Source organism: Scyliorhinus canicula, chromosome 4, assembly GCF_902713615.1.
Source record: "Scyliorhinus canicula chromosome 4, sScyCan1.1, whole genome shotgun sequence".
In the NCBI taxonomy this organism is placed as follows: Eukaryota; Metazoa; Chordata; class Chondrichthyes; order Carcharhiniformes; family Scyliorhinidae; genus Scyliorhinus; species Scyliorhinus canicula.
Window position 1 is genome coordinate 24,770,899 of NC_052149.1, and position 16,237 is coordinate 24,787,135.

At 43.7% G+C, this 16,237-nt stretch overlaps 1 protein-coding gene across 1 annotated transcript in view; it reads right to left on the bottom strand.

The window, feature by feature from the left end:
- The window catches only part of cnn3a (calponin 3, acidic a), an 81,145-nt gene extending 68,712 nt beyond the window's left edge, over nucleotides 1–12,433 (bottom strand). The window contains exon 1 of the mRNA XM_038793895.1: nucleotides 12,169–12,433. Within this exon, the coding sequence (XP_038649823.1) occupies nucleotides 12,169–12,225 (57 nt within the window). The 5' untranslated portion in view covers nucleotides 12,226–12,433. The remainder of the gene's footprint in view (nucleotides 1–12,168) is intronic.
- Between the last annotated feature and the right edge of the window lie 3,804 nt (nucleotides 12,434–16,237).

Sequence of the window (16,237 nt, forward strand, 5' to 3'; positions counted from 1 at the left end):
TAAAAGGAAAGCATTGTGCTTTTATATTATTTATCAACAAGTTATTACAACCCTTAGAACAGTTTCGATACACAGGAACACAGACCCAAAAAGCAGCTCAAAGCAGCAAAAGTAAACATTTAATTCAGTACGTGAGCTCTTGATTGAAGTTTGCATCTCATTGTATTTTTGGCAAAACACAACCAACTTCTTTTCTTCGCACTCTGCATGCAATGTAACTACCCAAAAGGCCTATAAGCAAATGTAACGCCTACACTCCCAGAACTGATCTTTCCACATAGCTGAATAAGTGGGATGGGATTTCTAAACAGGCTGAAGATGTCAGCTGCATGAACTCAAGACAAATATTGCCATAACATCAGTAACATTTGACAACGTAATGGAGAGACTTACAAGGCAACACAACCTCTTAAATTCTAATCTTTCAAAACTAGAGCTGCACTTTGTCCCACTGGATTAAACCCTGGGAATCTTAACATTTTTGAAATTACAAATACATAATGAGATGGAATGCAAAATCCTTATGCAGCAACAATGGGAGCTAAAGTTACATGAGCCTAACCAAGTTCTAATTAGTGGCAGCCAGGCTGCATAAACAAAAATACTGGAGATTTTGTACACGCTCCAATCAACAGATGTCAGTTCTTTTTTGACAATGGAAGGTGTGGTAGCAGGGTAAATGTTGCAAGGCTTAATGAAATAGATTTCCGACTTGCTTAACTAAATAAGTCACCACCAAGAGATTTGAGACTGTGTGCTACACCTTCCCCATTTTACACCCAAGTGTCTCTAAACGGTTCAGCCACTGCATCTATTATAGAATTGTTTTTTATTTTTTTTTAAACAGTGCAGAAGGAGGCCATTCGGCCAATCGAGTCTGCACCGGCTCTTGGAAAGAGCACCCTACCCAAGGTCAACACCTCCACCCTATCCCCATAACCCAGTAACCCCACCCAACACTAAGGGCAATTTTGGACACTAAGGGCAATTTATCATGGCCAATCCACCTAACCTGCACATCTTTGGACTGTGGGAGGAAACCGGAGCACCCGGAGGAAACCCACGCACACACGGGGAGGATGTGCAGACTCCGCACAGACAGTGACCAAAGCCAGAATCGAACCTGGGACCCTGGAGCTGTGAAGCATCTGTGCTAACCACTATGCTACCGTGCTGCCCGTTCTTAGTCTAGGTGTAAAAAAAGTGAGACGGCAGTGTGCTAAAGTGGAACTGAATCTCAGCACAGGCTGAAAGGGAAACAGTCAGCTTACTGTTGTCATGCGAGTGCCTTTAAGAATTAGATGTCTAAGCAATGTACCTTTAAGAAAATAGTGATGTCAGAGAGTGGGTGGAGCGGAGCTCAGTTCAGCGAATTTGAGGTTAGCTCTGGAGTTTTAGTTTGAAGAAAGCTTGGATGCGGCTGTGAGCTGCATTGCTGGTGATCTCTGCCATGAAGGATTATCTCTTAATCCTTTGGTGAAATCGGAATTGTAAAAAGGTCTCCGTATTGAATATAAATCTAATGTGCTTCTGTTTGAAGGATTTAAGTCTTTTGGATGTGTAAAGGAACAGTTTGCAGGATTGGGTAGTGTTGTATTATTTTCAGGATTATCTTTGAAGTGAGCGGTGTTAAGAGATCCAATGTTTATTTAAAAAGGTTAATTTGAGTTCATGGAATAAACATGGTTTTGTTTTAAAAACCATGCGTCCATAATTGTAATACTACACCTGGGGAACAAGCCGTGTACTTCAAAAACAACAATCCATTAAAGGTGAGGGTTGGTTGAACTCCATGATACATTTTGGGGTTCTGAAAACACCTCTCCCGTAACAATTGGGGGCGCGAGGGGGATAAAAGTCTATCTATTGGATTGACTTTTGTGAGCTTAAAGACAGTGAAGGATTGTTGCTTTTCCGGTGTGGTATTTTAGTTTAAGTGTGTTGCGGACAATGGCTCTTTCAGAGGCTCAGAAGGTTTTGGGGGTGGAGACTGTCACACGGAGTACCTTACAGACAGAGATCAGAAAGCAGATTTTTAGATTTGGCAAAAACATTGCAGTTAACGTTACCTGACAAAATGCGAAAAGATTAGGTAATTATGGCGGTGGCTAAGAATTTAAAGTTGCCTGAGATACAGTTTGACTCATTGGAAATGGCAAAAATTCAGTTGCAAATTAAACAAATGGAACATGAAAAAGAATTAAAGCGGCTTGAATACGAAAGAGAGGAAAAAGAAAAAGGAGAGAGAAGAAAGAAGAAAAGAAAGAATAGCCCTAGCAGAACAGAAAGAAAAAGGGAGATACAGATCAGGGAAAATGATAAGGAGGGTTTGAACTTCAGAAAATGGCCATGAAACAAGACAGTTAGTTAAAATTGACAGATGTAAAGGGAAACGTACAGTTGGATGATAGTAATGAGGATAGTGAGAAAGAGCGTCAAAGTCGAAGGCGTGGCAGGGATCTATTTAAATATGTCCAAGCATTGCCAAAGTTTGACGAGAAGGAAGTGGAAGCCTTTTTCATTTCATTTGAGAAGGCAGCTAAATAAATGAAATGGTCACAGGACATGTGGGTGTTACTAATTCAAACAAAGCTGGTAGGTAGATCTTATGACGTGTTTGCATCACTACCAGAGGTATCTGGAACGTATGAGGAGGTGAAGAAATCCATCTTAAGTGCATATTGAGCTAGTGCCTGAAGCTTACAGACAAAGGCTTAGAAATTCAAGGAAAGAATTTGGTCAAACATGCATGGAGTTTGAAAGGCTCAGAGTAATTCTGATCGGTGGATAAGGGCTTTGAAAATAGACCAAACGTATGACGCTCTCAGAGAAATTATACTTTGAGGAGTTTAAAAATTCAATTCCTGATGTAGTGAGAACTCATGTGGCAGAACAGAGGGTTAAAACTGCGAGATTAGCAGAAAATGGCAGATGATTATGAATTAGTTCATAAATCAAAGATTGGTTTCCGACATCAGTTTCAGCCGGTGAAGGGTAGAAACTGGGGACATGAGAAATACTCAAGTGGTAAAGGTAAAGATGATCTGATGTGAGACAATAAAGAAAGTGTACCTCAGATTAAAAAAGAAATCCAGGAGAGTGGAAAAGAAATGAAATGTTCCAAATGTTTTCACTGTACTAAACTAGGCCATGTAAAGTCACAGTGCTGGTGGTTGAAGAAAAGCACTGGGAATGCTGATGTTGTAAAACAGGATAACACAGTGGGATTTGTTAGAGTGGTAAAGGAAAGCCCAAGGGAAGCGAAGGAGGTGCAAACGATTGTACAGCCTGTTCAAGAAATAATTGTTAAGAAGGTGCCAGATCTCTTTAAAGAATTTACTTATGTGGGTAAAGTTTACTCATGTGTATCAGGAGGAGCAGGTAAAGAAGTCACAATTTTAAGAGATACTGGGGCTAGTCAATCTTTAATGGCAAGAGATGAGGAATTATGCAGTTTGGGAAGAATGTTGCCAGAAAAGGTGGTGATATGTGGAATTCAGGGTGAGAGGAGCAGCGTTCCATTATATAAGGCAAGGTTGGAAGGTCCAGTGAAGAGTGGTGAAGTGGTAGTATGAGTAATAGATAAACTATCTTGTCCAGGAATAGTTTATCTTGGGTAATGATATAGCTGGATCGCAGGTGGGAGTGATGCCTACTGTGGTTGATAAGCCAGTGGAAAATCAGACAACTGAAGTGTTGAAGGACGAATATCCTGGGATTTTTCCGGATTGTGTAGTGACAAGGTCGCAAAGTCACAGGTTAAGACAAGAGGAGAAATCAAAGAGTGAAGATGAAGTTGAAGTGCAAGTATCAGAAACGATTTTTGATCAGATGGTTGATAAAGAACAAGACCAGGTGAGGGTGAGGTGGATATTTTTAGTTCAGGAAAATTGGCAGAGTTGCAATGATGTAGAAATAAAACGTATGTATCAGAAAGCATATACAGAAGAGGAATCTGAGAGTATACCAGAGTGTTATTACTGTAAAAGTGATGTCTTGATGAGAAAATGGAGACCTGTACATATGCAGGCGGATGAAAAGTGGGCAGAAGTTCATCAAGTGGTATTGTCGGTAGGGTATAGAACGGAGGTGTTGCGAGTTGCACACGAGGTACCAGTGGGAGGTCATTTGGGAATAAGGAAAAAACTCAAGCTAAAATCCAGAAACATTTTTATTGGCCTGGACTACATAAAGATGTAGTTAAATTTTGTCAATCATGTCACACACGTCAAGTGATAGGGAAACCTCAAGCAGTGATAAAACCAGCGTCCTTAATACCCATTCCAGCATTTGAGGAACCTTTTACGAGGGCCCTAATTGATTGCGTAGGACCACTTCCTGAAACAAAATAAGGGAATCAATATCTTTTGACTATAATGGATGTGTCTACTAGGTTTCCAGAGGCCATTACAGTATGTAATATTACAGCTAAAAAGATTGTGGAGGAGTTACTTAAATTCTTTACTAGATGTGGACGACCCACAGAAATACAATCAGATCAAGGATCAAATGTTATCTCAAAGGTATTCAAAGAAGTTATGGATAGCTTAGGAATAAAACAATTTAAATCAACTGCGTACCATCCAGAATCGCAGGGAGCGTTAGAAAGGTGGCATCAGACATTAAAGACAATGTTGAGGGCTTATTGTCAAGATTATCCAGAGAATCGGGATAAAGGAATTCCATTCGTACTGTTTGCAATTAGGGATGCACCTAATGAGTCTCCCAAATTTAGTCCTTTTGAACTAATTTTTGGTCATGAGGTAAGAGGACCACTTAAATTGATTAAGGAAAAATTGGTGGATGAGAAATCGGGAATTACACTATTGGATTACGTGTCAAATTTTAGGGAACGATTAAATAGAGGAGGTGAATTGGTTAGACAACATTTGAAAGTTGCACAATGTGTGATGAAACGGGTCGCGGACAAGAAATCCACAGTTCGTAGTTTTGCAAGTGGAGATAAAGTTTTAGTGTTGTTACCAGTGGTAGGGGAGCCTTTAAAAGCTGGGTTTTGTGGACCGTATCAGATTGAAAGGCAATTAAGTGAGGTGAATTATGTGGTAAAAACACCAGATAGAAGGAAGTATCAGAGTGTGTCATGTGAATATGCTTAAAAGGTACTTTGAAAGGGAAGGAGAGGAAAAGGAGGTTTTAATGATTCTAACTCAAAGTGACGAACCAAATCCAGATGTGAATTTGACATACCTCAAATTAAATTGGAAAAGAGGATGTTCTTAAAAATTGGGATGAATTTTTAAGTTACCTTCCAGAGGAAAAACAAACTGACCTGAAAGAGTTATTGATATCACATGGGCAAGTTTGTAGAGATAAATTGGGAAGTACTAAAATGGCTATACATGATGTAAATGTGGGAAATGCTGTTCCGATCAAATAACATCCGTATGGACTCAACCCTTTAAAATTGGCACAGGTTAGCAAAGAGATTGAGTGTATGCTTAAAAATGGCATAATTGAAGTGGGTTGCAGCCAATGGAGCTCACTCATAGTGACGGTACCTAAACCAGACGGTACCCAACGGTTGTGTGTGGACTATCAAAAGGTGAATGCAGTTACAAGAGCGGACTCTTACCCTATCCCACGTTTGGAGGATTGCATTGGGAAAGTGGGACAATTCGCTTTTATTTCCAAATTGGATTTACTGAAAGGTTACTGGCAAGTACCTTTATCTGAAAAGGCGAAGGAAATTTCAGCTTTTGTGACTCCAGATGGTATATACCAGTTCAAAGTTATGCCATTTGGCATGAAAAATACCCCAGCAACATTTCAACGGTTAACTAATACAGTCGTTTCAGGATTACCCAATTGTGCAGTATACATCGACCATCTGGTAGTTTTCAGCCAGACATGGAAAGAACATTTAAGACTTCAGGAAGCGGGTTTGGTGATAAACCTAGCCAAAGGTGAATTTGGAAAAGCCCAAGTCACTTTCCTCGGCCATGCAATCGGACAGGGTCGAATGGTCCCATGGGATGTGAAAACGAAAGTTATTGGGGAGATTCCGAATAATGCGGTTTCTTGGTAGGAGCGGATTTTACCGGAAATCTGTACCAAATTTTAGCAGTGTGGTCGCTCCACTGACCGACTTGCTCAAGAAGCGTAACAAATTCCAGTGGACAGCGGAGTGTCAACAGGCATTTGACGGCCTGAAGGCTGTGTGAACCACTGCTCCTGTGTTAGTCATCCCAAATTATACCAAACATTCAAAGTGGCTGTTGATGTAAGTGATGTGGGTGTAGGTGCAGTGCTTCTACAAGACGCTGACAAGGGCTAGAGCGGCCTGTTGGTTATTTTTCAAAGAAATTTAATTCTCACCAGAAAAAGTATTCGACGATTGAGAAGGAGACTTTGAATTTGGTGCTGGCTTTGCAACATTTTCCCATTTATGGGACCAACAATCCATCTGACACCATTATGTATACTGATCATAATCCTTTGACGTTTTTGGAGCGATTCCGGAATAACAATGCAAGGCTGTTTCGCTGAAGATTATTGTTACAGCCATTTCATTTAAAAATAGTACATGTGGCAGGACGGGAAAATGTGATAGCCAAAGCTTTGTCACGAATGTGATGAATGGAAGGATTTTGGTTGGACGAAGAACGGGAAAGATGGGCTTTATTATTATGCCTGTTTGCGCGTGTTGTCTTTTTTTAAACAAAAACGTATATTTACTGTGTCCATTTCTTAGTGGATGGTGCAAAACTGAAAAATGAAACCAACTTGAAGTTGATGGGTTTTTTTTCTTGGGGGGAGGTGTCATGTGAGAGTGCCTTTAAGAATTGGATGTTTAAGCAATGTATTTTTAAGAAAATAGTGATGTCAGAGAGTAGGTGGAGCGGAGCTCAGTTCGGCCATTTTGAGGTTAGTTCTGGAGTTTTAGTTTCAGTTTGAAGAAAGCTTGGGTGTGGACGTGAGCTGCATTGCTGGTGATCTCTGCCATGAAGGCAGAGATCTGCCATCTCTTAATCCTTTGGTGAAATCGGAATTGTAAAAAGGTCTCCATATTGAATATAAATCTAATGTGCTTCTGTCTGAAGGATATGTTAAGTCTTTTGGATGTGTAAAGAAACAGTTTGCAGGATTGGGTAGTGTTGTATTATTTTCAGGATTATCTTTGAAGTAAGGGGTGTTAAGAGATCCAATGTTTATTAAAAGGTTAATTTGAGTTCATGGAAGAAACATGGCTTTGTTTTTAAAACCACGTGTCCATAATTGTAATACTACACCTGGGGAACAAGAAGTGTGCTTCAAAAGCAACAATCCATTAAAGGTGGGGGTTGGTTGAACTCCATGATACATTTTGGGGTTCTGAAAACACCTCTCCCATAACACTGTACAGTCTTGTCTAGGCACGGTATTGGTTTAGCACTATGGGACCGAAATGAAGGATTTAGTGGCAATGGCAGAAGTTCAGGAATCATTGGGGGTGCAGGTTATCAAAAAGCTACTAAACTGATCCGAAAACCATCATTCCGAATACTGTTTTTGAAGTTTCTCGTTACACCCCTTCGAGCAAGGTTAGAAATTACCATCGGCAATGCGGTGTTATCCTACTGTTGGCTTTCATCCACATATCGAAACAGGATCATGTATGTATTAAGCTTCATTCCCTAATTTCATCTAGTTTCAGGTTTTGATCTCAAAATGACAATATATTGTTGCAGTGTCTAGAAAAAGCTCTTGACACAGAGCATTGTTTAGCACAGGGCTAAATTGCTAGCTTTGAAAGCAGACCAAGACAGGCCAGCAGCACGGTTCAATTCCCGTACCAGCCTGCCCGAACAGGCACCAGAATGTGGCGACTACGGGCTTTTCACAGTAACTTCATTGGAAGCCTACTTGTGACAATAAGCGATTTTCATTTCATCTTGGTCAGAAGATGTCTGTCTGTAAACATAGAACATAGAACAGTACAGCACAGAACAGGCCCTTCGGCCCTCGATGTTGTGCCGAGCAATGATCACCCTACTTAAACCCACATAACCCGTATACCCGTAACCCAACAATCCCCCCATTAACCTTACACTACGGGCAATTTAGCATGGCCAATCCACCTAACCCGCACATCTTTGGACTGTGGGAGGAAACCGGAGCACCCGGAGGAAACCCACGCACACACGGGGAGGACGTGCAGACTCCACACAGACAGTGACCCAGCCGGGAATCGAACCTGGGACCCTGGAGCTGTGAAGCATTGATGCTAACCACCATGCTACCATGAGGCCCCAAACCTTCTGATGTGATACCTTGCACCACTGACATACGGTTTTTATAATGAATAGTGCTTCACAGAAACGTTATCAAACACAATGTGGCTCAGAGCCTCACAAGGAGACATCAGGGCATATGATCAAAAAGCTTGGTCAAAGAGGTAGGTTTTAAGGAGTGTCTCAAAGGAGAGATAGTGAGGCAGAAGAGCTTAGGTAGGGAATTACAGAGCTCAAGGCTTGGCCACCAACAGTACAGTTTTAAAAACTGGGGACGTGCAAGAGACCACAACTGGAGAATAGAATTATGGGTGGACCGTCAGAGAAACAGAGAGGGCGAGACCACGGAGGAACCTCAAAACAAAAATGAGAATTTCAAAAACCTCTTCATGGCTTAAATCTGAAGCCGACAGGTCAATAAGCACAGACGTGAACGGGACTTGGCAAAAATTAGGACATGGGACATCGTTTTGGATCACCTCCAGTTTGCAGAGGGTAGAATGTGCGAGACCAACCAGGAGTGCATTGAGAATTGTCAAGTCTAGAGTAAGCGAAGGCAGGGAAGAGGCTTCAGATGAGCCGAGGCAGGATGCAATGGGACGATGTTACAGAATTGGAAAGAGTCTCGGTATAGATGCGTGGTCAAAGCTTTATCTTCGGATCAAATATGACACCAGGTTTGCAAACAGTCTGGTTCAACTTCAAAAACTGCCCGAGAGAGATGGAGTCAGTTGCTAGAGAATAGAATCTGTGAGGAGGACTGAAGACAATGGCTTTGTCATACCCATTACTTAGTTGCAGGAAATTTTGATCATCCAATCTTGGATGCTGGACATTCTGCTGCCTAAGATTTTAGAGAGAGCAGAGAGGCAGCGCTAAGTGTTGGATGTTGTCAACGTACATCTGGAAGCTGATGTTGTCGAGGGGACGCGAGGATGAGAATTAAGAAGTCATTTGGGAAGAGAAGCCATTGGAGGTGATTCTCAGAGAACCAGATCAAAGGCTGCAAATGCATAAAGAGGGCAAGGAGTAATAGCTTACCTGGGGCAGGCACAGAGACTGTCATTTGCAACTTTGACAAGAGCCGTTTTGGCACTGCAGCAGGGATAGAAATCTGATTGCAGGGTTGAATTCCCTCTCGAGAAAGACAGGCATGAAGGAGATCAAATATTCAAAATTTCTGTGGCAGGAAGGTTGGAAATGGAGTCATAATTTGCAAGGATCAAGGGTGTCAACAATTTTTCTTTGGAAGTAGATCTGAAGGAGAGAGAACTGCCAACATAATCAGCTAATATGGGAGCCAGGAAGAGAGGTTAGGTGGTCAGCAGTTTAGTTGAAGTGTACTGAAGGACCAGAGGTGGATCACATGGGCAAAATGAGCTTGAAAAGGGTATGTGGGGAAATGGAGAGAAACTAGGGAAAAACACAAGTGCGTGGGTAGGGCAAGAGGGGTACGTTATGGAAAGCTTGGTCAGGTGAATACTGGAAAAGGACTGAAATATTAAGGTACAGCTGATCGGATGGTCTTAATCATAGTGCCAAAGTCCATGAGCTCGTCACCTTGGGGGTGGAGATGAGGAGAGAGAGAGAGAAAGGAGGGGTGTTAGAAGTTGTACTTTTGCAGCCAAGAGCTCTTGTGCTTTTCTGCATTTCACGACGGTAAGAGGTCCATTCAGTTTCCAAACTGGAGATTAATATCAAGTGATTTGTTCTATTGCAAATGGATAGTTACCTCAATTATTCTGCCCCTGCATATGGGCCAACATTTGTTGCCCATCCCTAACTGTGTTGGACAGAGTGGTTTGCGAGACCATTTCAGAGAGCAGTTAAGAGTCAATCATATTCCTCATGGCACTGAGAGCCTGGGTTCCAGTTTTATAAGGTGGCCTCACAATTATCCCAGATATTCAAAGGCCAGCACAATAAAGGCTGTACCTTATTTCCACACACACACGCACACAGTTAGGTGGAAGGGAACAAAAAGGAAAATTTTATGAACTAGAACAGTCTTCTCTGTATATCTTGGGGACGCTCAACCAAAGTATTTAATGACAGAGAAAGTGAACCCAGAAGAGTATGCACACGTGTGTTAGGTCACATGACACAGTGGATCAGTCATTTTAACTTGGTCAATGGATCAGTGAAAATAGTAAATTTAGTACAGACCTGTTCAGTAAACGTATGTGATAAACCACCAGTTGGGATAGATCCTTGATGGATCTGAGCAAGTTGAAATGCTGAAGTGATAAAACTCCTTTTGACCTCCCCTACTGTCCTGATTTAATTAGCACTGATGCTTCAGAGTGCCAGGGTCCCAGGTTTGATACCCGGCTTGGGTCACTCTGTGTAGAGTCTGTACATTCTCCCCGTATCTGCATGGGTATCCTCCTTCAAGTACCGAAATACACACGGAGGTGAATTGGACATTCTGAATTCTCCCCGTGTACCCGAACAGACGCCGGAGTGTGGCGACTTTCAGTAGCTTCACTGCAGTGTTAATGTAAGCCCACTTGTGACAATAAAGATTATTATATTTGATCATTCGTTGTGGCATGACATGCTCAGACGTTAAAAGGCACTCAAGAATCACACACTCCGGGGCAGCACGGTGGCCTAGTGGTTAGCATAACCGCCTCACGGCACTGAGGTCCCAGGTTCGATCCCGGCTCTGGGTCACTGTCCGTGTGGAGTTTGCACATTCTCCCCGTGTCTGCGTGGGTTTCACCCCCACAACCCAAAAATGTGCAGAGTAGGTGGATTGGCCACACTAAAATTGCCCCTTAATTAGAAAAAATAATTGGCTAATCTAAATTTAAAAAAAAAAGAATCACACACTCCCTTTAAAAGAGATATAGGGATTACTCGGTATCACTTGCACATCACGTACACAACAAACAGCATCGGAGAGTCTAATTAATCACTCTGCTCTCATTAGCAAAATGAATGTGAGCAATGGGACCTATGAGCCAGCCCCACTCATGTTGGTGGCCGAGGGACTCCACTATGAACAACTGGGGACATTTTCTGCAGGCTGCTCTGATTTGCAACTGGAATGAAACTAAAATGATAAGAAGTGGATAGAGCAAGAAACAAGAGAGGGGAGAAGCAGTATTGTAATTCTGAAGTGCTGCCCCATTCATTGTCCCATTGTTCTTGCAAGCCAAAGGCTTCAGATCAATAGACCACTTGCAAAACCAACACACTGCCGGCTGCACACCTTGGGACAATACATTACAGCCAGCAGTAACCTGGGGCGGTCTCTAAGCGTAGATCCCATTTTAACTCCAGTTTCGTCGAATACAGTGGGTGGCAAGCTTTGGATTTTCAAAAACGGGGGGGGGGGGGGGGGGGATTGCGGCGTCGAATTCTGAAGCCAGACTTGAGCCGAATACTGACTTTGATTAAATAGCTTCAAGCTGCTCCCTGAGGAAATCCGACATCCTCCCCCCCCCCCCCCCCCAAAAAAGCTGCACAAAGACAAAACAAAACCCCCCATTCAAACGGCGCAATTGTTTCTATTCAGCTCAGAGCTTCTCTCCCCCCGCTCCCCAAATCTTTCCATTTGGTTTTTCGGAATAAAGACCCAACAAAAGTCACGTCGACGGATTCGGTCCCCGAGGAATTCGCTGCCGAGGGGAAGGAAAATACATCAAAGAGGAGCCCCGGCGCCTCACACAATAAGGGCTGGAAACGTTAGAGAGACCCCGGGGACTCGCCGCCCTCTCCCACCGGCACCGTAACCGGAGACCCCACCACCATCACCACCACACAACAAACCCCCACAAGAGACAAAAACAAAAGGCGAGCGACCGTTATCTACCGCCGACCGTTTACTTTTTTTTTAAACTGTTTTTAATTTTGTTGCCCCGTCACAAACAAAGTTGTGAGGAGAGCCGCCCATTGCCCGTCTCTTTTTTTTAAAAAGAATTATGATTACCTTGTTCCGCACTTCGGCGGTGAGCCCGTACACGGGACCTTTGTTGAAGTGAGCCATGGTGTGAATGGCGGCGCCTTCTCCGCGGTCCGGCCGGTGGAAAGCGGCGTCTCTCGCGCTCCCTCTCTCTGGCGCGCGCGGCTCCCGCTCCAACGTCCCAGAGTCGCCCCGGCTGGAAGGCTGCGTCTCGCTCCCGGTCCAACGTTCCAAAACCTCGCGCCTTCCCTCCTCGTGCAGACAGGCAGCACCCACCCCGCTTCGCCCAGCGCAATATGCAAACTCGCCTTGCTTTGAGCCCTCGCCATTGGAGCAGCCGCCCGACCAATCAGCGTCCCGGCCTTTGTCTGGCCCTGAAAGAACTCCCCCCCCCCCCCCCCCCCGGGACATCCTTGAGAAGAAGCAACCCAAAGAGGAGTCGAGTCTGTGTTGTGTGTTCAAGCCGTGAAACTTCTTACTGTGTGCATGGGACCAGCCAGTCCATCCATCCATCCATCCCATTGCGCATCCAGGGGACAGGTTACCTGCCCAAACGAAAGTAGACGATAGAACAGAGAACATACAGTGCAGAAGGAGGCCATTCGGCCCATCAAGTCTGCACCGACCAACTTAAGCCCTCACTTCAACCCTATCCCCTTAACCCAATAACCCCTCCTAACCTTTTTAGGGGCTGGTTTAGCTCACTCAGCTAAATCGCTGGCTTTTAAAGCAGGCCAGCAGCACGGTTCGATTCCCGTACCAGCCTCCCCGGACAGGCGCCGGAATGTGGCGACTAGGGGCTTTTCACAGAAACTTCATTGAAGCCTACTCGTGACAATAAGCGATTTTCATTTCATTAATTTTAGGTTAACTCTGGACAATTAAAGGATTACACCACCTCCCCCCACCCCAGTTCAGGAAGCTCCCAAGAGAAAAAACTTTTATTGTTTAGGAATCCTATTCCAGTTAGAAAAATGCCGCAAAAAACCAGCAGGTCTGGCAGCATAGAACATAGAACAGCATGAATGCGGACTCAACCGGGATCTGGGATTCATGTCGCATTACATTCGGCCCCCACCAACAAGCCTGGACTTGCAGTGGCCTACCGACTGAACTGGCTTGGGACAATTCACACCTCTTTAACCTGGAGTTACCTCTCTCTCTGCATCTTTGATGATTTGATTGCCTGCAGGTGCTCGCATTCCGGGGCATCTCTGACTGTGTCTATATAAACATTTCTGGAACAAGCCTTTCCATTCACCTGAAGAAGGAGCCGTGCTCCGAAAGCTCGTGTTTGAAACAAACCTGTTGGACTTTAACCTGGTGTTGTAAGACTTCTTACATAGAACAGTACAGCACAGAACAGGCCCTTCGGCCCTCAATGTTGTGCCGAGCCATGATCACCCCACTCAAACCCACGTATCCACCCTATACCCGTAACCCAACAACCCCCCCCCCCTTAACCTTACTTTTATTAGGACACTACGGGCAATTTAGCATGGCCAATCCACCTAACCCGCACATCTTTGGACTGTGGGAGGAAACCGGAGCACCCGGAGGAAACCCACGCACACAGGGGGAGGACGTGCAGACTCCACACAGACAGTGACCCAGCCGGGAATCGAACCTGGGACCCTGGAGCTGTGAAGCATTTATGCTAACCACCATGCTACCCTGCTGCCCCAAGCATCTGTGGAAAGAGAAACAGAATTCTTGTTTTGGGTCCGCACAATTTTTCAGAACTAAACAGAGGAAGAAATGTGTTGGATTATATATTGTACAGCAGCTGGAGCAAAGTGGAAGGTCAGTGAGTGGTGGGAGCTAGGAGATATTGCACCAAAAGTGGGCGACATGGTGGCACAGCGGTTAGCACTGCCACCTCACAGCACGATGGACCTGGGTTCATTTCCAGACTTGGGTGACTGTGGGGTTTGTACGTTCTGCGTGGGTTTCCTCCGGGTGCTCCAGTTTCTTCCCACAGTAAATTCTATGATTCTATGTGTAGGTTAGATGGATTGGTCATGCTAAATTGCTTGTAGTGTGCAGAAGGATAGGTGGGGTTACAGGGATAGGTTGGGGAGTGGGCCTTGGTGGGCTGATTGTTCGGAGGGTCAGTGTGGATGTGATTGGCCAAATGGCCTCCTTCTGCACTGTAGGGATTCTATGATTCAATCTTTTGAGTCTTGAGGGTTGTAATGTGCCTAATTGGATGATGAGGTGCTGTTGGGTTGGGCTATTGCAGGCCATAGATGGAGATGTGGACATGAGAGCAAGATGTTGAGTTGAAAAGGCAAGCGACAGGGAGGTTAGAGTCATGCATGCGGGCTGGACAAAGGTCTTCCCCCTCTCCCCATCTGTAATTTCATCTGTTCAATTTTTACTGTATCTAACATTCCCAAATAAACTCCACGTCATTTCTTTTAACTATAATGTTGAAAATGAAACTGTTGAAAATAGAATGTTGAGGGCAGCACGGTAACGCAGTGGTTAGCACTGCTGCCTCATGGCACTGAGGACCCGGGTTCAATCCCGGTCCCGGGTCACCGTGTGGAATTTGCATACTCTCCCCATATCTGCGTGGGTCTCACACCCGTAACCCAAAGATGTGCAGAGTAGGTGGATTGGCCACTCTAAATTGCCCCTTAATTGGAGAAACTAAAGAAAGGAAAATAGAATGCTGAACTTTATTACTGGACAGGTCTTGGTATGGGCCCCACAGAAATTGAAGAATGCATCGATTAGAGATCTTCTTGAATGCTGTGCTCCATCTTGGTCACTGAAAGACAGGGAAGGTACTATATTCAAGGCCTGCAGCAGACTGAAGCACTGGTGCTTGTTGAGATTAAAATGTCAATCTATAGACTAGAGAGGTGAGGATAATGAGCAATCTCCTTAAAATTTGGAAAACAATAAATGGTGAGGGAAAATCCTGACTATTACTTTCATAGAAAGTGGGATAATTGGATCAAAAGTCTTAAGATAGTGAAAAGCACATTTGGAAAAATAATTAAAAGGGATTACTTCATGGTGGAAACATGATGAATGACAGGACGCTGGGAAGCAATGAGGATCAGAGGGACCTTGGTGTATATGTACACCAGTCCCTTAAAGTAGCAGGGCAGGTGGATAAAGTTGTTAAGAGGGCACATGGTATACTTGAAGGCGAATGGTAGTGCACTAAAATCAGCGAACACCGCTGAATTTGCTAACAATGTTCTCAGAATCATTGGCGTGTTGATCCAATAATTTGTGGATTCTATACGCCAACTGCACTAGACCTAATTCCTCACAGGACTGATCACCTAATAATTCTTTTTGGAAAAATATTTTTATTGAGTCATTTATATTTTACATTTTAACAGAATAAGCAACCACATCCCAGGAAAAACAAAACCCAGCCAACATGGCTTACAAAAATAGCACCCCAACAACAATTCCCCACCAACCTACCCCACCTTACTGAATTCTGATCACCTAATAAACTATATGGTCACGAGCACCATAACATTTAATGCTTGAACCATTATAATCCCTCAGAGATATTTTGTGATTTCTTCTAATCGGCTGAATTTTTAGATTTTTTAAGTCAGTCAAGCTGATTAAATTGGCTTTGGCACCAGTGTCTAACTTCAACTGGATCACTGTACCGTTCACTTCAAGTGGTAGCAGCCATTTGTCCTCATCAACCACGTTTATTTTAAATGGAGTATCGGCTTGCATATTTTTTTTAAGCGCTGGAAAAATTTTTGTTGTCTCCACAAATGTATTCTTCTCTGTTAATACTCCAACAATAAATTGTTTTCATCAATGGAGATTGTGTCTTCCATTGTGCTGACAGATCTGCGTTGAGCTTTGAGAAACAATTCTGAACAAAGTGATTTTTTCTTTTGCATCTTGAACAACACTTGCCAAATGCCACACTGCCTTAATTTGTGCCTTTGACCACATATTTGACATAGAAATAGTTCATCCTGATCTTTAACCTGTTTATTGGTGTGCGAGGAGCTGCAGGAACTTTCCCCCCTTTTTTTGGAAAGAGGGCGGCAACCAGAGTGCTATCCTCCAAGAAGACACCGCCATTCCTGAGAAACATTTT